This window comes from Trichoderma harzianum, assembly GCF_003025095.1.
Source record: "Trichoderma harzianum CBS 226.95 unplaced genomic scaffold M431scaffold_30, whole genome shotgun sequence".
Classification (NCBI taxonomy): Eukaryota; Fungi; Ascomycota; class Sordariomycetes; order Hypocreales; family Hypocreaceae; genus Trichoderma; species Trichoderma harzianum.
Window position 1 is genome coordinate 45,249 of NW_020209278.1, and position 23,195 is coordinate 68,443.

The 23,195-nt window shown below is 48.2% G+C and overlaps 7 protein-coding genes across 7 annotated transcripts; 2 read left to right on the forward strand and 5 right to left on the reverse strand.

The window, feature by feature from the left end:
* Positions 1-246: 246 nt before the first annotated feature.
* Positions 247-4,013, forward strand: M431DRAFT_100974 (hypothetical protein; the record flags this gene model as incomplete). The annotated part of the gene is made up of 3 exons (XM_024911275.1): positions 247-2,441; positions 2,511-3,217; positions 3,274-4,013. 3 exons carry the CDS (start codon positions 247-249, stop codon positions 4,011-4,013), a joined length of 3,642 nt encoding a protein of 1,213 aa, XP_024767640.1.
* A 416-nt stretch (positions 4,014-4,429) lies between these two features.
* Positions 4,430-6,396, reverse strand: M431DRAFT_501541 (hypothetical protein; the record flags this gene model as incomplete). Its single annotated transcript, XM_024918028.1, has 2 exons — positions 4,430-6,126; positions 6,180-6,396. The coding sequence occupies 2 exons, from the start codon at positions 6,394-6,396 to the stop codon at positions 4,430-4,432; spliced, it is 1,914 nt and encodes a 637-aa protein (XP_024767641.1).
* Positions 6,397-6,669: 273 nt separating this feature from the next.
* M431DRAFT_525746 (hypothetical protein) lies at positions 6,670-9,519 on the reverse strand. The gene is made up of 6 exons (XM_024920632.1): positions 9,178-9,519; positions 8,870-9,108; positions 8,399-8,815; positions 8,210-8,302; positions 7,733-8,162; positions 6,670-7,681 (listed from the first exon to the last, which is right to left on the reverse strand). The coding sequence occupies exons 1-6, from the start codon at positions 9,458-9,460 to the stop codon at positions 6,696-6,698; spliced, it is 2,448 nt and encodes an 815-aa protein (XP_024767642.1). The 5' UTR covers positions 9,461-9,519; the 3' UTR covers positions 6,670-6,695.
* Positions 9,520-9,695: 176 nt separating this feature from the next.
* On the reverse strand, positions 9,696-10,267 carry M431DRAFT_156425 (hypothetical protein). Its single transcript, XM_024912952.1, has 2 exons — positions 9,992-10,267; positions 9,696-9,938 (listed from the first exon to the last, which is right to left on the reverse strand). Exons 1-2 carry the CDS (start codon positions 10,174-10,176, stop codon positions 9,833-9,835), a joined length of 291 nt encoding a protein of 96 aa, XP_024767643.1. The 5' UTR covers positions 10,177-10,267; the 3' UTR covers positions 9,696-9,832.
* A 652-nt stretch (positions 10,268-10,919) lies between these two features.
* Positions 10,920-17,399, forward strand: M431DRAFT_11264 (hypothetical protein; the record flags this gene model as incomplete). The annotated part of the gene is made up of 5 exons (XM_024911842.1): positions 10,920-12,455; positions 12,512-14,881; positions 14,939-16,701; positions 16,757-16,846; positions 16,913-17,399. The coding sequence occupies 5 exons, from the start codon at positions 10,920-10,922 to the stop codon at positions 17,397-17,399; spliced, it is 6,246 nt and encodes a 2,081-aa protein (XP_024767644.1).
* A 228-nt stretch (positions 17,400-17,627) lies between these two features.
* M431DRAFT_501545 (hypothetical protein) lies at positions 17,628-18,811 on the reverse strand (the record flags this gene model as incomplete). Its single annotated transcript, XM_024918029.1, has 4 exons — positions 17,628-17,995; positions 18,079-18,594; positions 18,666-18,700; positions 18,795-18,811. 4 exons carry the CDS (start codon positions 18,809-18,811, stop codon positions 17,628-17,630), a joined length of 936 nt encoding a protein of 311 aa, XP_024767645.1.
* A 1,293-nt stretch (positions 18,812-20,104) lies between these two features.
* Positions 20,105-22,411, reverse strand: M431DRAFT_11266 (hypothetical protein; the record flags this gene model as incomplete). The annotated part of the gene is made up of 2 exons (XM_024911843.1): positions 20,105-20,452; positions 20,522-22,411. The coding sequence occupies 2 exons, from the start codon at positions 22,409-22,411 to the stop codon at positions 20,105-20,107; spliced, it is 2,238 nt and encodes a 745-aa protein (XP_024767646.1).
* Positions 22,412-23,195: the final 784 nt, after the last annotated feature.

A 23,195-nucleotide genomic window follows, 5' to 3' on the forward strand; every position in this document is an offset into this window, starting at 1 on the left:
CTTGTCACCATTGCAATTCGTATCCTGAGGTTCGAGTCTCACAAATGGCCAAATTCGCGGGTTCTTATATGTATTTATTACTCTGGGTGTTGGAGGAAAGACGACGCGGTTCTCACTCATCACCGGCTTGCCCTCCGCCAATCGCTCATTAATTCTTGAATAATATACACAACTGTCAATCTCCAAGATTTTATGAATAATACATCTCTCTCTTCAAATCAATCCGTGCAGACATCCGCGTTTCCAATGGAGCAAGTACCAGTTGATGCGACCGCTGAGCGGCGCTTTGCAGAATCTCACGATACTGCACTCTGTTTGATACCTCCACCACAATCCTGGGGACCTATCAATGCGCTGCGGTCACTCAACGATGAAAAGTTCACAAAATGGCCGCCGCATGTTACTCTTGTTTATCCTTTTGTCACTCCAGAAGCCCTTTCCGATGTGACCGAGGCGCTCTGCCAGCATAAGATTGCATCTCAGGACGAGGACATCTCCATCAGCTTAGAGGAAGCTGGAGTCTTTTCACACCGTCGAAGAAGCACCGTCTTCATTCGGCCAAAACCTGGACACCAAGTCAATCGTCTCTCAGAGCTAAGAGATCAAATATACCGCTTTCTCGGCTGGCCCAAAGGCAGAGATTACCGGCCTCACTTGACGCTCGCTCAGAGCGAGGATTCTCAGGCATCATGGCACCAGTTTCTCCTGGAAAAGGCTCGGCTTTTGACGCCGCTGACATGGCATACCCATCAGCTCGCAATAATGATACGTGATCCTCTATCGCCGAACAGCACCGCAGCCTCGCGACCAATGAGACTTTGGGGATACATCGACCTGATATCTCAGTCTGTTGTTCGCGATCCCACAACTTTAGCTGTAATTCCTACTCTGCCAGTCGATGTTTCTCTGCCACGTCCCCAGGCCACATTTCATCATGATGGAGTGAACATGTCATGGGAGCCTCTTTCAGATTCCATCACTGACGCAGATGTTGACCCAACTCAGCTCAATCGTCTTGTTATCGCCTCTTACAATGTCCTAGCCGAGTTTGACTGGCCACCGAGCTCATCTCGTTACCCAATACTTGTGGGCAATATTCTCTCGGAACGCGCCTCGGCTGATATCCTTGTTCTTCAGGAAGTCACCGACCAGTTCCTCGGCTTTCTGCTGTCCGACTCCAACATTCGCTCGCAATATCCTTACGCCACTCATGGACCACCTGATCAACATGGGGTTGCTCCTCTACCTAGCCACTTAAATATCGTTGTTCTAAGCAAGCTTCCATTCCAGTGGGGATATCTTCCGAGCTTTAAACACAAGGGGTTTGGGATTCTCAAATTCCCAACAGTTCGAACTAGCGGACCTTCAGACTCTCCCCCGATGCCCCTAGTATTGGCAGCTTGCCATCTCAGCAGGGGCTTAACCGACGCTGCCCTGGCTACCAAACGAGACGAGGTGAAGAGACTTACTGAGTACTTGAACTCTTCGTTTCCACAACATCCATGGATAGTCGCCGGGGATTTCAACTTGACCTCGTCTTCGCACACAATTGATCAAGCGCTACAAAGGGGCGAAATTTCTGAAAAGGGCCTCGAGCATCTTGAAGAAATTGAGGCTACCGTGTCCAAGGCTGGGCTTCAAGATGCATGGTTAATTTCTAGAGTTGGCCCTGGCGAATCTTCGAGCACAACTGGAAACCATGAATCAGACCTGGGACTTTATGAGGGAGAACAGGGAGCAACTTTTGACCCAATCTCCAATACTCTTGCTGCGGCCTCTGTCGGCGCCGGTGGCAACCGCCCACAGAGGTATGATAGGATTTTGGTCACCAAATCTGCTCAATTACAACCTCATGGATTTAACATGTTCGGCCAAGCTATGGACTCAAGCGGGAGTAACTCCCAGAACCAAGCTAGCGACCACTGGGGTATCCGCTGCCTTCTTATGCTGTCACCATCCAATGTGGGCGTTGATAGTCCCTCTAGTTCCAAGTATCAGGAAATCAACCTACGCAAAGCCTCTCTTACATGGGGTAGCTTTGAGGAATTGAAAGCCAGTTTGGTATCCAATGGCCAATTTCCTTCCGCTTCGGATGCGGAGCTGAGACAAGAAGCAGTGGCTCTCCTGCAAAGGACTTTGTTAGAGAACGATGCGACTGATGACGCTGAAAAACGCTCACAAGTTCAGCTTGTTCTCATCCCTGTTGGATCGTTTGGCCTCGGCGTGTGGACCAGCTTGTCAGACATAGACTGTCTCTGCGTGGGTAACATAAGTTCCAAGACATTTTTCTCTTTGGCGGTGCAAAAGCTGAAGAAGGCTTCAACGAACGGTATCAAAATCCTGCGTCGTGTCATGGCCAATACCGGAACAATGCTTGAGTTAGAAATCCGTGGCATCAAATTTGATCTTCAGTATTGTGCTGCCGCAGCAATCGCTCAGGGGTAAGATTTGGATATCTCTTCTCTTTAGCCTATTTTTTTTCTACTGGAATTTGCTAACGACACAAACAGATATCCCGATGTTCTGAAACGACCTGCATCAGACCCTATCTTCTCCTTACCAGTACAATCAATAGCAAAACTTAAACCTGCTCGAGATCTCTTCTACCTACGAAGGTCCATTCCTGATATGACCAAATACCGTGTGGCGCATCTTTTCATCAAGGCCTGGGCACAATCCAGAGGCTTGTACTCGGCAAAATTCGGATTGTTAGGGGGCATTCACATCACCTCTTTGCTGGTGCCAGTCTGCAAGGCTTTGGCAAATGAACCCGAGGCAGCCTCCACCGCCGATATTCTGACCTCCTTTTTCCACCACTACTCAAAGTTCGATTGGAAAACAGGGGTGGTATTCGATCCTTTTTACCATCGTGACTTGAAATACCATCGCACTTTTAGGGAGCCACTTTGCCTGCTTGGTTGGCATGGGCCGTCTCTAAATACTGCGTCCAGTGCCTCCATCTCCACTGTCAATGCTTTGGCTTCTGAGTTTACCAGAGCTGCAGCCCTTCTTTCCCAAGATGATATGACATGGAACAAGTTTCTCGGTCTGGAGCTCTCTGGAACACCGTCGAGCTTGATAGAGAAAGGAGGTGCTGATTTTCTTGATTCATATCGAACGTACATTAAAATAAGTGCCCGCTACTGGGGATCTTCCCAACAGAAAGGGAGAAAGTACCTGGGCTGGCTAGAATCGAGATTTATATCTATACTCGTTGGTAAGTGTCTTGACGAATGCCATGAATAACACAGCAAGTACTCACCTGCAAACTAGACATAAGCCGAAAGACTCTAGGCATTGTACCTCGTATCTGGCCAGCCAGATTCATAGACGAAGAGCCAACCAACGGTGCCGGTGACGAGCTTTCGGAGCTTTCGGCATGCTATCTGATAGGCCTTAAGTGGGTTGACAGTATTGCAGACAAGTCTGCAACGAGTCAGGCCGCCGCAGAAGGGAACATCCGTGTCATTCTCCAGGAATTCGAATCTCGCATCCAGAAGAGCGACAAATACTATGACGCTGAGCACTGTTGGATGAGCGCCTCCATCATGCGCCGATCTGGCCTCGGCCCTGTGAAGCTCGCACCCGAACAGCTGTACGAGTACGATGGTGCCGATACGGATCTGGACGACGATGAAAGCGATTTGGAAGAGGAAAATGAAGCAGATGGCGAAATTTACGTATCTTTAAGAGAGTATCGGTCACTGAAAACAGGCACCTCCAAGTCTACATCCGAAGTTGTAAAGCCGGCTGGGGCAGGCAAGCTCCGCAGCGCAGTCGACGCCATGAATCGCATCCGATGGGATTCAGGCATGGACTCTAGTGATTACCTAGTTGGGTACGAAGATCGTTTTCTTGGAGCTCAGGAGAAGGCGCTGGACAGCTGGAGAACCGAACAGACGGACGAGGAATTCATTCCACAGCACCGAATCTTGTACTTCAAGCGTAAGAGCGATGGAGTGATTGTGTGGGACAGGAGGACACGAGTGGACACGATATTTGGTAGCGGATAAAGAACGTTCAAAGTTGATGAGTTAAGGATGTATTGGTATATTAAAGTAAAAATATTATATGCTTATAGGGTTGGTTATCACATCTAGTGCTATTGCGCGTAGCATATAGTCAAATCCAGTTTGAGCAGCCATGCGTATAGAGGCCATCCAGTCCGGGTCTGCTTTGATATGCTGCCCAGAAGCCACCCTTATTTCTGCATTTCTCTGTTTGAGTGATTTATTCCACGGTTGACATTTAACTGCGCGGTTGATAGGGAACTCGTTCATCTAGGAAGAGGCCAATATTGCTTTGAACCAGTAAGTCCTTTGGACTGTAAATCCCCTGACGGATACTCATTCAACCTCGTGCGGTCCTGTGTGAGATGTGTCGAATCTTTGGTATTATCGCATGCATCTGCCACAGATCCTCAAGACGCCTAAGAGGCAAGGCTCATAAATACGCCTGCAATCGACTGCTTGTCATACTTGACGTATTTGCCCTTTCCTTTATCAATCTCATGGTAACGATCCCAAAATCGTTCATACAAGGGCTGCAGCTTTTGACGAATGTCTTGACCAAACATTGCTCGTACTTCACGGTCCATGCTGTACGATTTGTGTTTGCCTACCATGTCGTCAAATGCATTGTTGAACTGCGTAAACTTCTCCTTGATCTTGTCCTTGTCCTTGCTGTTCAGGCCCTTGACTACCGATGCAGAGTCGGCAGTATCCGCATGGCCAGAAGTTGGGCGCTTGGTTCGGTTTGTGTGGATGGTATCGAATAGATAGACAGATATGTCCCTACAGATATCGGTGTACATAACAGTGGCCTTCTTCCTCCACTGATCAAGCGAATCAAGACGACCATCAAGCAATGGCCCAAGCTCTGAACTGCGAATCGTATGATCTATCACGACAACACTGTTGGCCAAGAAGACGCCTAACAGGGACTTGCTTCTGAGCAGCACGCGGGCCTTTTGGTCCAAGGAGGAGAGCAGAACCTCAATAGTGTCAAGGCAATATTTGGCGAAGAGGTCTTTACCGTCGGCGCCGACATCAAACGAGGCTAGACTCGGTATTCCCTCTGTTGTGCGACCGTTGGCAGCAGCTCCAGGCTTCCAGCCACCGTCGCCGAGAGATATCATGATGCTTGAAATGGGCCTTAAAAACTCCACCATGGAGTTCAATCGCTGCATTGTCTCCGCCACGATGGGGCTTGCAGCTCCATCCGTTGGAAGTGTCTGTAGGTTGCCTATTTTCCGCTTGGTTTCTTCTAGCAACTCGGCGAGAGAAGACTTGGCCGTCTCACGGACGGGTTTGAGAGCGGCAGATAGTGAGCTCTTCAGCTCACCCGTACGCTTGTCAAGGTTATTCGAAAGACCGGAGATGATTTCGGTAACTTCGTAGGCCATGTAGCAGTCGGTGGTAAGATGGGATTTGATGTGTGTATTGAGCTCTCGCAGAGTTCGGGCCAATTCAGTCACAGCAGCCTGGCATGTCGCCTGCAGGATGGGGCCCCAATCCTCACGCGTGAAGATACTGCAGATATTGTCATATTCAGCAATGAAGATTCCCTCCATAGCCTGTGTGTATGTTCCAATACCATTTGCGCCTGCTTGGTATATATCGCCTGGGTTCTTCTTCTTGGCGGTATTGACACTCGCCGCGGCCAAATTGGCCAGAGACGCTGATAAATATGGCCCTCGTATATCGGCGTATATCTTGGCGACAGAAGACTCGAAGCCATTCGCGTAGTTTCCCGCAACATGAGAGTAAATAAGGCCTAGCCGAGCAATCTTGTCTTGGGAAAGCACGGGAAAGGGCTTGTCTTTGGTGATGTAGTGGAGCGGTTCGAGTGATCGGGGGGTTTCGCCGCGTAGAATCTTGTCGAAATGGTTCTCTAACTGCGTATTGCCCAGCTTGATGAGGCGGGTCAGGTCATTCATGGTACCCTGATTTGCGCGCAGGTTAGAAGTCTGCATTTCCTTGTATGAAATGCTTAGTCGCTTGATGGAAGCCAAGTAGTTCGACAAGCCGGCCTTTTCAGGTCCGGATCGAATGATTTGCTCCTCATCATCTTTGCTATCCGAAGGTTGACGTAGGCGATCGATGGCAGCAAGCACAGACTCGACATCTAGCTCCCCTACTTAGCAGTGACTCCAGCTTTGACAAGAGAGTGTGACTAACTTTTAGAGAGTGTTTGGAGACGCCTCGTTTCTCCGTTTAGAGGACCAGCGACATCTCGTACGCTCTGGCCCGTAGCTTCGAGTCGGCCGAGGGAAGCTTGGATCTTCTTCGTCAATTGGGTTGTTCTATCGAGCCTGGAATTTAACACATCAACCTCTGCTCTAGCTTCCTCATCTATAGCATGGTATGTGCTATTGGACAAAGCCCCAATAGCCATGACGCGTGCGACAGAGATTCGGCTGCTTGAAAACGAAGAGAGTTGAAGAGCAATGTCATCGACAATACGGAGTGCAGGGGGAGTAACGTATCTGGGGGCTAGCGGGAGATTCGCCGACCGATAAGAGCTAGATTGCATTACTCTAACAGTAAACCAAGATTAGATAATCAACTTGGGATATAAATGCAAGCAACATTTACACATCGTGGGCCAGAAATGGGAAAAATTCTCTGCGCAGACATTAAATATAATCGTTTTATTAAATTGAGCTGAGAATGATTGAGACAAGCAAATTTGATCTATATGCTTGGTTCTTGGTTTAAAAACTCCTCGATTTCTTGGTATACATGATTGAAGTCGGCTTCTTCATCTATTCCCTTGGACCAGTTATAAGTCAAGTCCTCATTTCGACTTAATAATTCTCCTATGACCTCTGCTCGGTCGGTGATAATCTCTGGGATTCCACTTATTCTTGCACATTGGCTGCCCAAGCTTGTCGAGCTGTATCCCTCAACCAGCTTGAACAAGTAAATGACTTTATCTTCCGCATCGACTGCATTCGAATCAAGTTTCACCTCCATGTGCGCTAATGCGAGTTGATTATGGTGATTCAAATAGCTGTTGGCAAATATTTCGTAAAAATGCGTAGCCGCCAATACTTTTGGTGACTGCGCTGCTGAGGAAAGAAAATAGTCTAGCATTGCTGTGAACATCCCAACACCATCATCGGCTGTAGTTCCATTTCCAAACTCGTCCAGAATGATCAGACTTCGTGATGTAGCATATTTCATGGCATGTGAGACTTGTTTGAGATCCAGTGCAAAGGTGCTTCCAGTACTCGACACGCTCTCTCGTGACGAGATCCGAGTCAAGATTTTGTCCACCGTGCCTATCACGGCTTTATCAGCTGGTACATAGCTCCCTATATGTGCCAAATAAACGATAGCTGCAACCTGTTTGATGTAAACGCTTTTCCCAGACTGGTTTGGTCCAGTCAACACTAACGCTTGGACTCGACGTCCTGGTGCCGTATTGTCATCGCCGATGAAGCAATCGTTGGGGATAAATGACGGAGCCAGCAACTCCTGTAGCGGATGTCTTCCGCCTGTGATGTCAATGATGTTTTCAGTTGTCATCTGAGGTGCGTTCCAGCCATACTTTGTAGCGCCAATAGCAAGAGCAAGAAGGGCATCGAACTCTCCGCAAATAGTTGCAGCTGCCAAAAGCGTGTTCTCCTGGGCGATAATATCCACGGCTAGCTTCTGCATCACTTCGACTTCTCTGTCTTCTGATTGTTAGTAAATCTGAGAGCTTAGTCGGGCGACACGAATCCTACCGCTGATTTGGGAGTATATATCTCCATACTGGTTGTCGAGATCCGTCATATGACGATTTTTATAGTAAGCCTTTTCATTATCGACGAACGATTTCTTCCATCGGCCATCGTTTGTACATTCCAAATCAAATCCACCATTCGTTTGCTGGGACTCTTGCTCGACTACAGTCAAAAACCCAAGCTGAGGAAGAAAAATGCATGATTTGATATGCCGACGTGCCCATGTTGGCAAATCTTGAGTGACACTATTGGCGACCTCTGTCAAGAGGCTATTCATGCCATCGTACTGCCGTTTTAATGCATCCAATTCAACATCAATGCCGGGCTTGACTGAATAGCGCTGCTGGAACTTGGTCTCGTCAAAGTTGACAACTCTATCAATCATGCTGCCTACCTGATTGAAAGCCAGTGGAGGAATTCCGTCGAAAATCTAAGTTGTTGTTAGAACCAGTGTCGGACAAGGTTTAGGCCACTCACTTTGCGAATAATACTACCCTGATTTGGGCTGGACAAAGCAATTGCAACTTCTCTGAGTTTGAGGGATTGAGATGCGAATCTTCTTAGTGTACCCTATACACTAATGTTGAATGCTCTGTGAGAAGATGGAGAGTTTATTCCTTTGTGAAGATGTGACATTGTATGTGCTATATTTCCCATTTTTCGTACAATAGAGACGGCTCGTCTTGTCTTTTCCTCGTTGTTGGGTTCCAGAAGCATGGAAATAGTGCGTTGTCTATCAGCGATGATGTCGAGGTTTGATGTAGGATTAAGAAACATGTGTCGGAGGTGGGTTCGGCCCTGGGGGGTGGAAGCCAATGGATGAAGGAGACCATATATCGAGAGATTCTCTTTTCCAGCCGAGCTCTTAGAGTCGACGCTCCAAGCTTGGCTATTTGGGTGTGACTCGTGATTGATAATCTGTAAGGAGAGGAGGGACTCCTCGCTGATAAAAACATGATCCAATAAGTTAAACATTGTAATAGATACCACATTAAACCGGTTCTCTGTGACAGAGCTGCTTAAAGACGATGCGAGTGAACGACGTCGATGTAGCTCTGTAAAAATGGCGCCTGCGCAGCTTAACTGTTCTTATGAGTACTCACTTAGACATCAACTTTGATGCGATTTTCTACTTACAGATGCAACACTATCCAGGTCAATTAAAGAGCCGCACCGGATCAGTTTCATGCAATGAGGCTCTTGGCGATTGGGGGTTTGTGGAGCTTGTATATTGTTTTCACCGGATTGCCTCTCAATATTTGATGGAGATGCAATCGGAAATGAAGAAACTCCATGAGGATATAGCGACGACAACTCTTCGCAAGCAAACATGTGCGAGAAATCAGAAGAGGACATTAGATGTAAAACAAGTCTTGCTATTCAAGCAAACAAGGAATTAAAAGGATTAGCTTTGTCAGATGCTGAATGCACAGGAAAATGCTCACCTTCGGCATTCCTCTCAACATGCTTTTCAACAAAGGCCAAGATTGTTTCCGGAACTCGCCGCGACATCAGAATTGTCGTCGCCTGCGCGAAGTTGAGAAACTGCTCTGCTACATTTTCGTTCACCATAGGTATGTCATTCGCTATCTTGAGAACACCGTCGGCCGTGGAGAAGATGCTGCATCCCATCATCTTCTTGTCTCTGACGTCTATAGCGATGATGGACTCTTCGAGGTCGTGGGTCCCAGCATCTTGGTCGCCCGCGACATCTTCTGCGGCTTCCATCACGAAATATCTCAATAGGGGGACGCGTACGAGGCGTGGACGTCTTTGGAAGGGAGAAGTTGTTAGGGCGTAAGATTAGTATATTAGTAGGTGCCTAGGTAGCAGCGAGTAGACGATGCAACAATGAAAGGCAGGAGCGATGCGATTCTCCCGGTATCTCACTTATCGATAGGATCATGTTGCTTAGGCAAGAGCCGAGTACAATACATCACCACAACCACTGGGCAACGAGAAGCGGAAAAGAAAAGTAATCGATTTATAATTAGATATGCGCCATACGCCCCCGACAAGACTGTAGCAGTATTATTCCTCGCTGTTGAACATAGATAGGCACAGGCGCCCAGAACTCTGCGACAACGTCACCCGTATTATTTATAGGGATGATACGATCTCGTCCTCCTCCACGCGAATCGAGTGCTCCGAGCCCATTGCTTGTACCGTCGAGAGTGCCTTCTCCGGCGCGATTACAGCAAAGCCCCTATGAGAATGTTAATAAATGCCTTGGACTCTTAGAGTTGAGAAGAAACATACTTGATGATCGTGTAGACATGTGTGATTTTGCCACCAGCTTTGAGGATATTGTCCTTGACTTGGTTGACAAACGAATCTGGAGTGGAGGCGTCATCAAACCAAATGATGGCTGACTTCTTTTGATCAACAGCAGAACCGAGTTGGAAAAGGCTGAGAGCCGCGACAAAAACCAGGCTGTACTTCATATTGGCTGAGGTGAGTGAGTAGTGCTGATGACAGTACCTGAGTCGAAGATGTTGCGATTGTCACCGGCAGGATCGAGACGAACCATTTGACACCATGCCCTTTATAGCTTAGTACTATGCAATCGTACGACAGTGTTCATAAAGAATGAAATATTACCTAATCAATACTGAGGGAGAGAAGAAAATTAGAGTTTTGTTTTAGTTAGCTGTCTTAGTAATACACACTATGAATATTAAATTCGACATGTAAATAATATATTATATAAAATAATTGAATAATTAATTCAAGTAAAAAGTAGTCCTTCAATTTTAAAAGTTATATCATTAAAACCTACATAGTTTATTTACGTTATCTTATTTCGTCGATTTCATCTACGAAATTATTAATAGATAATAATGAAGAAGTACGTAACACAAGGTCAATTGAGTTCTAAAAATAGACATCTCCTAAACTCCTTGTAGCATTACGAAGTGTGGCGCAAGTGAAACGCGAAGCTGCCTCCAAACCCCTGTTCTCTGCCCATTGATAATCGGCTTGTGATTATTCAATATGTGTATATGCTAGATGTTGGTATTCGATTCCTTTCCCCCCCAAAACACTGTTTGGATACTTATTCAAAAACTACACAGGCGCTATTGTCAGCCGATGCTTATTCCAGCAAAGGGACCAGCTGTCGGGCCTAGTCCGTAATGTCGAGTCCGTGCTACGATTCCGACGCATATCGCTTTGAGAGCTTGTGACAATGTCCTCCGAGCGGCCAGACGACGACCGGACGGTACGCCCGCCACCTCTGGTTTTACAAGGCGCCAATTCGTCCGATAACCACCGCGAGCCAACGAGGACGAATAACGAACCTGGACTGTCAACCTACTGGCACCCGTCGTATAGCTCGTCTTCTCATGATAGTATAAACTTCGATTCGCATATAGATCCTACGGCGCTGCAGGCAGCGCTTCCTCCTGATATTCCACCGCCTCTCTCGCAATCACCACACTTTGCTCCAGATTCATATCACCCGTTCGATGGAGGCTCGCAGTACATCGAAGAGTCAGCGAATCCGTACTATTCAGATTCTGATAGAGTTCCGCTTACGGCGGGAGTACAACCGATATCTGGCACCCATAACGAAGACGCTCACGGAATCCTTGCTAGGAGCAGTTTCCAGACTGTTCGCGATGACGACAACGCTCCAATCCGTGACCAAGAGGGAAAGAATTTTGGACATGGTTCGAATTCGGGTTATCTATCCGCTGGCCATCAAAGTTATGGGTTAACACTGGATCCTGGAGACTTTCGCCTATCGCGATCACCGTCTACATCTGGGGCCTTTCATCGCGCCGGATCAATTGTGAGGGCTATGTCCCAGAGAGTCGTGAATCTTAGCGGAGAATCAGATATCACCGACCAGGGATCTTCACGTTATCGCTCCCGCTCCCGCGACTCATCAAGTGAAAGACCGGCCAACCCAGCAACGACGACGTATGGCGCCGAATCGTATTATGGCCGACCGGCTTCTTCTCGGGAGGAGAAGGCTAGTCAGAACCTGTTCTTGACTACCGATATTCCACCTCGCGCCGCTCGCGCAAAACCTCTCAATCCCCTCAAGGGCAAAACATTAGGCATATTTTCTCCAGAGAACCGATTTAGATTATGGATGTGTGATATCCTGGTCAATCCATTTACTGAGCCCTTCATCTTAGTCCTTATCATCGCTCAAACGATTCTACTTGCCGTGGAATCCTGGCCAGACGTCTTCAGTCCTGGCAATGAGCGTTCAGAGCGATGGGGTAAAAAACCAATAGACTGGACTATGCTTGGGCTCTTTATCATATTCACATTAGAGATTGGTGCTAGAATTGTGGTTTCAGGGCTCATATTAAATGCGGCGGAATACAGTACCATTGATCGCAAAAGGGGCATCAGGGCAGCAGTTGAAGATCGATACAAAACCATTTTTCGGCCTGAGCGACAAAAGTCAACGAAAAGAGTTCGGTCAACTCAACCTCAGGCCCCTGCTTTTGCCCGCTCCTTTACAACCTTGATGCAGGGCCCCCAGACTGGTCCAAAGACGATTGAGGACCAGCAGCGCTTTCAACTGGCACGTCGAGCCTTTTTGCGCCATTCATTCAATCGCATGGATTTTGTTGCTGTTGTCTCTTTCTGGATTACTTTTGGGCTAAGTATCAGTGGAACTGAGAACCGACGCCATTTTTTTCTCTTCAAAATGCTGAGCTGTCTTCGCATTTTGAGACTGTTAGCTCTTACTCACGGCACTGCTGTAAGTGATAGTCTATTTACTCTGACTTGTTGTGATGGCATACTTATGCGACATAGATTATCCTGAGAAGTTTAAAGAAAGCGGCCCCTCTCCTCGTTCGTGTAGCGTTTCTTATCAGCTTCTTCTGGCTCCTCTTTGCTATCATCGGCATACAAAGCTTCAAATCCAGCCTTAGTCGACAATGCGTATGGTTGGATCCGTTAGATCCCACCAATTTGACAGCCTCATTCACCAATAGTATGGAATTTTGCGGTGGCTACTTGGATAATGCGACTGGAGCCACACGACCTTGGGTAAAATTCAGTACCCCCGGATCGCTAGACAACCTAGCCAGAGGAACTGCCGAAGGGAAAGGTTTCTTGTGCCCTAGAGGATCGATATGCCTGCAGCAGGATAACCCTTACAATGGAACAGTCAACTTTGATAACATCCTCCATTCCCTCGAGTTGGTCTTTGTCCTCATGAGTGCCAATACTTTCTCTGACTTGATGTATTACACTATGGGCTCAGATTACCCTCAAGCGGCTCTCTTTTTTGGCGCGGCAATCATGATTATGATGTTGTGGTTGACCAACCTGCTGATAGCCGTCATTACTTCATCATTTCAGGTCATTCGTGAAGAAAGCAAGTCGAGTGCCTTTACGGTTGAAGCCGAACCGTCTTCACAGTCGCACGCAGACGAGCGGAAACGGAAAATTTCGCCTGCACAAAATTTATACAGGAAAACCTCGTTCTTCTGGTTAGTTGTTGTTGCCTTTGCGTTACTCAGTGAAGCTTGCCGTAGTGCATCCATGTCACATACTCGAGAAAAATTTATCAACGCAGCCGAGATTGTTGTCACCATACTTCTTGATGTTGAAATCATCATTCGAACTGTGGCCTTTTGGCCTAGGTTCCATCGGAGTTGGCAGAACTTATTTGATTTAGCCTTGGCTATAATCACTTCCGCAATTCTCATTCCGCCTATTCACAATACTCGGGTGTATGCGTGGCTCACAGTCTTTCAAGTCCTTCGAGCATATCGAATTGTCTTGGCAATCCCTGTGACGCGAAAGCTCATCCTGCTAGTGCTGGGAAGCGCCGCGGGTATTGGGAACCTCATGCTGTTTGTGTTTTTGATGACCTTCTTGGTCGCAATCTTAGCTGCGCAGCTCTTCAGGGGACAAATCCCCGTTTATGACGATGACGGAAACTTGAATCGCATCTCATTCAACACCATATTCAACTCGTTTCTCGGCATGTATCAAATACTTTCCAGTGAGAACTGGACGGCTATCTTGTACTCGGTCACCTCTTATACCACAGCAACGAAAACGGCTTGGATTGGTGCAATATTTTTAATAGGCTGGTTCATTTTGTCATTCTTCATCCTGATCAACATGTTTATTGCTGTTATTCAGGAGAATTTTGATGTGTCGGAAGACGAGAAGCGCCTAGAGCAAGTCAAGGCCTTTCTTCAGAGGAAGGAACTTGGGCGTACGGCCAATAATCTTACGCTGTCGACCATTTTCAGCTGGGGGAAATCTCGCCGCCGCAAGGATCCATTGGACTATGGCCCAGGTATGATGGAGATGCTTCTCAAGGATACCGTGGTACAGGAGTTTTTAGATGATGAAGTGGCCGACCCTCTCCGTCTTAACCCAGAGCACAGAGGCCCACCGCAACGGAGCACGACGAGGCTGATGGGAGATGGTAGGCCGGGGTTTTTAAAGAAGATATGGTCCCGGATCCATAAGAGCGAGCCCAACCCCTTCTACTCAAATATCCGCTTTGACGGTCCGAATGGCACCTTGGACCCTCGACAGATGGCTCGGCAGGCAGTAACAGCAACGTCGGCTCGCCGTAAAGCCCAGCGAGATTATCTCGCTCAGTATCCACGATACAATACCTCGTTATACATTTTCCCTCCCAACAGTCGCATCCGGCGATTTTGCCAAAGTCTTGTAGGCCCAGCAAGAGGCCTTGAGCGCTTCGACGGTGTCGAACCTAACAGGATAGCCTGGTACACGATATCGACTTTCATCTACGCCTCAGTCTTTGCAATGGTTGTGATAGCATGTGTCACAACACCGCTCTATCAGAAGGAGTACCGAGATCACCATCCTGCTACTATGACTCAATGGTATATCTGGACAGACATGGCCTTTGCTGTCATCTTCACAATCGAGGCTATCATCAAAATAATCGCCGACGGTCTATTATGGACGCCCAATGCATTCCTACGTAGCTCGTGGGGTATCATTGACGCAGTTGTGTTGGTTACGCTATGGATAAATGTTGTGACGTTACTTATCGATGATGGTGCCATCTCGAGAGCATTGGGTGCATTTAAAGCCCTTCGAGCCCTTCGACTATTGAATGTTAGCGACAGCGCGCGGGACACGTTTCACTCACTCATCATAGTCGGATGGTGGAAACTTTTAGGTGTATGAAGAACACTGTATTCCATTGACCCTTACCAGAGATTGCTAACACTGTCATAGGCCGCATTCGTATCCATTTCTCTGTTGATTCCATTTGCCATTTACGGCTTAAATCTCTTCAATGGAGAGCTAGTGTCTTGCAATGATTCTGGCGACATATCTCTCCTATCCCAATGTTTCGGCGAATTCAATAGCACTCCTTATTCAAGCGATTGGCCGATTTTGGCACCAAGGGTGGCAGCAAATCCATATTTCAGTTTTGATGACTTCGGTTCGTCGCTCTTCACCTTGTTTCAGATCGTCAGTCAAGAAGGATGGGTGGATGTCTCTTTTGCTGCTCAAGCAATTGTTGGTCGCGGTATGCAGCCACAGGATGCGGCCAACCAGGGGAATGCCATGTTTTTCGTTGTATTCAACCTCTTGGCAACTGTCTTCATCCTTACTCTGTTCATCTCCGTCTTTATGAGAAATTACACAGAACAGACCGGCGTTGCATATCTTACAGCAGAGCAGCGATCATGGCTTGAATTGCGAAAGCTTCTGCGTCACATCTCGCCGTCAAAAAGCTCATATGATGAATCGGAAAACAAATGGAAGAAATGGTGTCACAAGAGAGCCATTGAGAAAAGAGGCAAGTGGTATCAAGCGGTTACCGTGGTCCTAGTTTTGCATCTGGCTTTGCTAGTTGCCGAATTCAATGACGAGCCATCCTGGTGGACTACGACTCGTGAATACGTGTTTTTGCTCTTCAGCTTGATATACATCAGCAACATCACCATCCGAATTCTAGGCCTGGGTTGGACGCGTTTCCGACGAAGCTCTTGGGATCTTTACTCTCTCGTGGCTGTATCAGGTGCTTTTATTGCTACTCTAGCACTGTTGATTGCAGACGCTAGGGCTGATACATATGTGCAGCTGCAAAAGATATTCTTAGTGGCCATTGTTCTCTTGGTGATACCTCGGAACGACGCTCTGGATCAGCTGTTCAAGACGGCCGCGGCCAGTTTGCCTGTGATTGGTAACCTCCTGGCTACCTGGTTCGTCTTTTTCCTTGTCTTTGCCATTGCAATGACGCAGACATTCAGCCTGACCCGCTTTGGAGACAATGAGGGAAGCGACATCAACTTTAGAACAGTTCCGATGGCTTTGATCTTCTTGTTTAGAATGAGTCTGGGAGAAGGATGGAATCAAATCATGGAAGACTACGCCGGCATCGAGCCGCCGCTCTGCGTCGAAGCCGAAAGCTTTTTCGACAGCGACTGCGGCAGCAAGCCATGGGCCAGGTTCTTGTTCATCGCCTGGAATATTGTCAGCATGTATATCTTCGTGAATCTGTTTGTCTCGTTGATTTTCGAGAGCTTCAGTTATGTCTACCAGCGTTCTTCTGGTATGTCTGCGGTTGATCGAGATGAGATTCGAAGATTCAAGGAAGCCTGGCGGAGTGTAGATCCAGCCGGAACTGGCTATATCACCAAGGAAGCCTTCCCGCGTCTGCTCGGTGAATTATCAGGCGTATTCCAGATGCGGATATATGAAGCAGAGGATTCTGTACGGCAAATCCTGGACGATGTTCGCGAAGATATCAGGATGTCTCGCCATACCTCGATAGTCTCGATGGCTGCGCTAAATGACATTGATATCAACAAACTAAATGAGAGGCTCAGCCATTTGGACGTCAAAAAGATTCGCAAACGCCGTCATCGATTTAATATCTTCTACGAGGAAGTTCTCGTCAGCGCCGATCCCGATAAGGGAATCGCATTCACTGATGTTTTGATGATTCTTGCCCATTACAATATTATCAATGATAGCAAGAGTTTAAGGTGAGTTCTTACTGCTGGGCTATAGATGAAGTTCAAATTTGCTAACGAATGATAGGCTTGAGGAATTTTTGCGGCGGCGAGCACGACTACAACGTGTCGACGAAGGTATACGACGACGGATCGTGCAGGGATTCTTTGATACACTGTAAGTACAATTTCTTGGGCCCCTGAACATATGCACCCGGACAGCGAGCTGACTAGATTGGCGCAGATACTGGTCACGCAAATTTAAAGCACACATGGAGCGAAAGCGAGCCTCGCGCATGACAACCATCCCGCAGCTTAGGATCCCGGATATTCTAGTTGAAGATGACGAAGACGACTCTTTCTCTGCACAGACAGAAGCGAAGCTGTCCCAACTCGGCACGGGTGCTGGTGAAGATGGACACAGAAAGTCGGCCTGGCCTCCGGAGTCGATAGCAGATGGCGGTGCCATGCACAATCACCCCCTCGGCCTCCCTCGCGAATCGTTATCGGTAAACGAGGAGAGCGGAGGCATTTCAACATTCAGCTTCGAGCTTGAAATGCCAGATGTTCGGGAAGCGACGGTTGCGGAATTGGAACGCCCGGTAGACGATGCTAATCTAGACTCGGTCCAGGACATGCTGGACGGCTCAGTATGGATAGACAGCATCCGACGCAGCGCAACTTTACGAAGTACAGACAGAAGTTCATATAGATATGATGATTTGCCCTAATGATCGCTGGGCGATATAGATGGGGAAATATTGGGGAATACCGTTTAGAATAAACATATTTACAAGCGAGTTAATTTTGTTGGGCCGTAATCTATCTAATGCATGAACCTCTTTGTGAATTTCTTTCTTTTGCCACTTTTGCCTTACTCCCTTTTCCCCATGTTGCCAGTATCTTGACCTCCCCCTTTTTCGCATATGTTCGACAGCATCTTCATTTCGAAATAGACATTATCGTGTGTTGTGAATGTCCAGAACCAAAACGTCGTGGGCTCCCACCCGAGTCAATTCATCCATCACAACAGCAATCTTCTTCTTCTCAACCATTGAGCTCACGGCAACCCAGCCGTCGTCCAGCGTTGTGATGGTTGGCGCCCGCTTTCCGGGGGTGATCTTTGTGGCTGCTTCGACGCCTGATCGTTCAATGTTGTATTGGCAAAGGACATATCGCTGGGCGGTGATGACACCACGTATCCGCGAGGCGATCAGATCGACCAACTCGGGGTTGGATGGTGAGCGGGACTTGATGAGAACGGCAGTTGACTCGACAACTGTGTCGATGGCTTTCAGTCCCGCAGCTCGCATGGTCTCTCCTGATTCTGCGACGAGTTAGTTTGCGATATGCTAAGAGCCGCCAATGGAAACCCGGGCGGGAGCGCAAGCATGTAAAAGATCAACTTACCAACAAGGTCGACAATGCCATCGGCGACACCCAATGCGCAAGCTGCCTCAACACTGCCACTCAGCTCAATAATTGTAGTCTGAAGCTTCCCAGAAGGCGAACCGCCGTTTGCCTTAGCCTCCAGCTGAGCAAAGTACTCTGCAGTCAGGTTCACGAAGCTCGTACCAATGGTGCGGCCAATGAGGTCTGCACTGGTAGCGTACACGCCCTTCTCAGGAACCTGGACCTGGAGCTTGCATGAGCCAAACTCGAGTTCCATGATGCTCTCAGTGCCCGCAGCTCCCGCGGTGGCCGCAGAGGCATTGACGCCAGCATCGTGCTCCTTGACCTGATCCCATCCGGTGATTCCCAAGTCGACGCGGCCCTGGCCAACGAATGTCGGGATGTCGGCGGCGGGCAGGAAGATGAGGGCTATCGGGAGGTTCTTGACGAGGGCAATGTCGAGGCGGTTTTCTCTGCGGAACTGGATGTCGGCGCCTTCGAGGAGATTCAAGGTAGCCTGGTTCAATCGGCCCTCTGCAGAAAGAAAGTCAGCGCCAATCATAGGATATGGAGGAAATGCTGTTGCGATCAAGGAAACTACTAACTTTTTGGCACCGCAAAGAGCAAGCGTCCGTTGAGACTAAGACGAGAGAACAGTTAGCATCTTTTGTTTCCTCGAACAGCGAAACGAATGAATTTCCGGCCAACGCCATATAATTGCCTGCAAGACTCACCTGTTAACGAGATCCATTGTTGCGACAAACGACGACGAAAGTGACAAGAGAGAAACAATGTCGCCAATGGCCTTTGTCGATGGAGGGGTGGGAAGAAAAGTACAAAGTAAGTCGTCAAAGCAAGTGGGACTGTCTTTTTGCGACTCGAGTCATACAATTGAAAATGACGGAACGGATCCGATTCTCTGCCAGAAAGCCACTCGAGTCGTTACATGCGCAAAAAAGCGCTAACAACGGAATTCGTTTCTTTGAGTCTTTCGGGGCCCTCCGAAACCGGTACCAAAAAGCGCACCAGCATGTATCCATGCAAGTCATCCATTGGGTTTTACTTGATATTTCTGAACCCAGCAAGACATTCCAACTCCACCTATTAGGTGTCAAGTATCGGACATGTAGCAGCATACCTCGATAAGTCCGCAAATGGTATGTAAAACGCGATATAGAATACTTTGTAGATTCATATGGTGTACTTGCCTCTAATAAGCCCCCAATCTGCCACATGTCAGTGATGGTAGGCTATGAAGCTACTGCACGGCGAATCTAGCGCTACACCAACCAACAAGCCGCTCGTCCATCTTTCTTAGCACCTTGCTTGTCCTATACAATGATGTTGGAAGCTCGCATTGCGCTGCTATGAGCTGAGTACCTTGTGAATGTTAATATGTTATAGAGAATGAATCGAATGTCAATTATTATGTAACCATATTAATATTAATAACAAGTTGTCAATCATCTTATTGTGCAACGTTTATTACTTGTATATCAACCAGTGCTAAACCTATATATACCAGGCAAAAACATACCTCCATGTATCGGCGCGCTTTATAGCCGTATTTATATCGTGCCCCAAGGAACTTTTTGCGCCGTCTACTATACCGGGTCTACATCCCTAAAGACAAGACACTATACAGACAAAAACGGCGGGAGGGAGGAAATGAGTCCCTCGAGTCCCCTTTCTTATGACGACAAAAATGCCGGTATACCAGCCATCATCTTCTGTCTGCTGCTGCTTGCTTCTGCTGCCGCGCAGTAGGGGGCTCCTCGCCCTGAACCATTCTACCATCCAATGCTAGAGAGAGAGAAAACAATAAGAAAAGACATGTGCGCTGCGACTAAGTCTCGCTCTAAAAGACGAAAATCAACAAGGCAATGATGCGCTGCGCTCTTCATGTTGCCATTGTACTCAATGTGATAAAAACACCCTGTCAAGTAAAATGTCTGAAGTCAAGTCATTTGCTAAGACGTGGGACAATTCTTCCACTTCGATTAGCTTCCCAACATCAATTTGTATTTTGAACTTGGGGTTGGGGTTAGAATGCAGGTCCTAGACCATTGCGTGATTGTCTCTTGCTGAAGCGGTTCCTTTTTGCCGGCGCGGAGTCTTCAATGCTGCCTTGGCCTTTGCTCAAATGGTTACGCCCAGATCGGTCGCTGCCTGCAAACCCATCTGAAGTGTTCCCCCTGCCAACTAGAGTGCTGGATGGTGTTGATACTGTTGACGACATCTCGCCGAAGCCGGCATCAGCTGCCAGCGTCTGTTGTGACAATGCCATGTCTCTGGCTCTCTCTAGGCTTTCCACCCACTCTTCAGCAAAGGCATGGTCGCCCCCTGAACTGGATGCAGTCTTTGTTTCTTCAAATGTGAAATGTTGGCCACCCTATTCAATTTATGAGATTCATGATGACCAAGAAAATAAGTAAACGAAAAGGGGGTTAGATGGTCTTACCGTATCGAGACACCATACGTACTGGCCCTTGGCATCCTGATGAGTTTTCCACGTTGTATCGGGTGCCAGAAGCGACAGCTCCTGCTTTGCTCTTTTCTCTTCACCACCAGCTGGAGCCAACAAGATGCGGCCGCTTGAAGTGACCATGACGAGCCTCTGCCGTTTTTTGGTCGTGCTTCCACCAAAGAATCGAGCCAGTTTCCTATGGCCCTCGTCAGACCCCTTCCCGTTGGATCCATTGGGTATTGGCGTAGAAAGAACCATCATATCGCCAAGCTTCAAGATGCGTTCGTTATTTCGTGTAAGCACCGGCGACCACTCAATGTCCAGCTGCGTCGGGGGTGGCAACTCCGTGATGATACGGGCAGGTCGGTTATTGCCGTTCACTGGATTGCCTTGCGAACTGTTTGGTGGCTGTGCTCGGGTGTTCGGGCTAGGGCTTGTTGAAAAGTTGTTGAGCTGGATGATGTTTGGTTCCTGGGCGGGTGGGACATAAGGACGCAGTCGTGGAGCTTTAGACCTCCACAAAGATCTTCCAAAAGGCTGGCCGCTGAAGAACTCATGATTCTTGATATGCTCGATGGTGAGTCTCCTAGCTGGGTCAAGAACAAGGCATCGCTCCACTAAGTCCCGTGCCAAAGGAGGAAATCCTTGAGGAAACTCGTATTCCAAGTTGACAATCTTCTGAAAAGTCAGGTATTCGCTGCCGGCCTTGAAGGGTGGCCGTCCAGCCAGTAGCTGATAGATGATACACCCAAAAGCCCAAAGGTCGCTAGCCTTGCAAGCATTCTTGTGCGTAAGCAGCTCGGGGCTCACGTATTCGGCCGTACCAACAAAAGATGCCGCACGGCCGTCGTCATTACGATTATCCGTGTCGAGTCCATCGCCACCATCGGCGTTGCCGTCCTGAGTGGTTCGGGGGTCGTTGAGGAGCCTGGCAGTGCCGAAATCTGTAATCTTGACGTGCATCTGGTCGTCAAGTAGTACGTTTTCTGGTTTCAAGTCACGGTGTATAACTCCTCGAGAGTGCATGTAGTCAATGGCGTCGAGAATCTGGGCCCCATAGTATCTTGTACATTCAACATCAAACGTGCCGGTCCTCTTCAGCACGCCGAGCAGCTCGCCGCCATTGCATAGATCAAGCACGTAGTAAAGGGACGTCTCGTCTTGGAACGTGTAGTACAGACGAACAATGCCAGGGTGCTCGGTCAAGCGATTTAATGTGTTCTTCTCGATATTGACGTATTTGATCTTCTTCTCCTTGATGATGTGTCTCTTTTCTAAAACTTTGATGGCGTACTCCTTGAGCGTCTGGCGGTCGGTCGCTAGATATACGGTGCTGTATGAGCCCTCTCCGAGCACCCGTCCAAAGGAGAAGTCTCGAACTCCTTTTTTGATCTGTCGAACGACCGGACGGCCGCTTTTGTCGAGCTCCCGGCGTACACCAACGGCAGCGCCGCGGTCCTTCCATTCTTCGCTGGTTGTTGGGACGGGGGCATCGCCGGCGAATGCCTGAGATTTGGCACTCGAGGCAGCACTACCCTCGCGCTGGGACGGCTGTCGTGAAATCGCGGGCTGGGGTGGGTGATGGTAGCGTGAAGGCGCCCTTTGGCTGGGTTCTCGGCCAAGGTATTGCGCCCCTGGACCAGACACGACGTCGGATCCTGCTGTTGCATCGGAAAGCGTCACCCGCAAGCCGTCGGAGGAGTGTAGGGTGCGTTGAGGTTGGGATTGAAATTGAGATTGGGGCTGCGAAGCGTTCCTGTAAGCTTCGACATCGTCTGGGGGTGCCGACGGCTTCGGGTCGTCGTGGACAGCATCAGTAGCATCGTCGGGATTGGCGATTCGAAGTCCTCCGAGAGCCTGAGAGAGACTCAGGTCCCCATTCATCGTGACGGTCAAGGAGCACAGGATGCTCCTTGGGGATGGTGGACTCCCTACTGTATGAAACAGGGTGACGAATAAACAAGTACTCGTACAGTAGCCGCAGCAAGGCACGGGCAACCGTGTGCTAAGTCGCCTCTTAGCTCAAGAGTCCTTAATGCAGTGGATTCGGCCCTCCCTTCATCTAGTGCATAATCCCAGGTACGTAGCAGCAAGTAGCCAGCGGCCTTACGAAATCTCCTAAAGGAGTAAGAGATGCTCCATATTCAATCTAACATGTGTATAAAATAATATTACCTTGTACTAGCACAGCTCAGGTCAGGCAGCACGGAGCTCGTATGTACTTGGTTGCAGTACCCAGGTAGGTACTCATACACAGACAGGGAGAGGGAAAGAAGAGGAAAAGCAAAAAAAAAAAAAGAAGAAGAAGAAAAGGCATAAATAGCATTTATCTGCATGAGCCTATTTCATATGTATAATTACATCTTTTTATGATGCACAGCCCAGATTCAATGCTCCACATACATACGTAAGGTAGGTACGCATTTCGTTTACAAAGAACAGAGCTCAAAGTACTTGGCATATACACGTTTAGTAGTGGAATCTGTGGTAGTGATTCCCTGCAAGGATGTACTTGTGTTATCGCTTATCTTCATACATATGCTACCCTTATTGCCTTAGTACTGCTACCTAGACCTCCAGCTTGTAGGGACCCTCATGTGAGCGAGCCCCTCCTTAGGCTAGGTCCCTTAGCTATTGTTCCGCCCCTAATAAAGTTTCCCTGCCTGCT

What these genes read in the sequence shown, in the direction of transcription:
- M431DRAFT_525746 (XM_024920632.1), bottom strand. Translation starts at nt 9,460, where the DNA reads ATGGAAGCCGCAGAAGATGTCGCGGGCGACCAAGATGCTGGGACCCAC. An exon ending in AGGGTAGTATTATTCGCAAA is followed by an intron (nt 8,163 to 8,209) that starts GTGAGTGGCCTA and finishes ACAACAACTTAG; the next exon opens with ATTTTCGACGGAATTCCTCC. An exon ending in TATATACTCCCAAATCAGCG is followed by an intron (nt 7,682 to 7,732) that starts GTAGGATTCGTG and finishes AACAATCAGAAG; the next exon opens with ACAGAGAAGTCGAAGTGATG.
- M431DRAFT_156425 (XM_024912952.1), bottom strand. Translation starts at nt 10,176, where the DNA reads ATGAAGTACAGCCTGGTTTTTGTCGCGGCTCTCAGCCTTTTCCAACTC. An exon ending in CATGTCTACACGATCATCAA is followed by an intron (nt 9,939 to 9,991) that starts GTATGTTTCTTC and finishes ACATTCTCATAG; the next exon opens with GGGCTTTGCTGTAATCGCGC.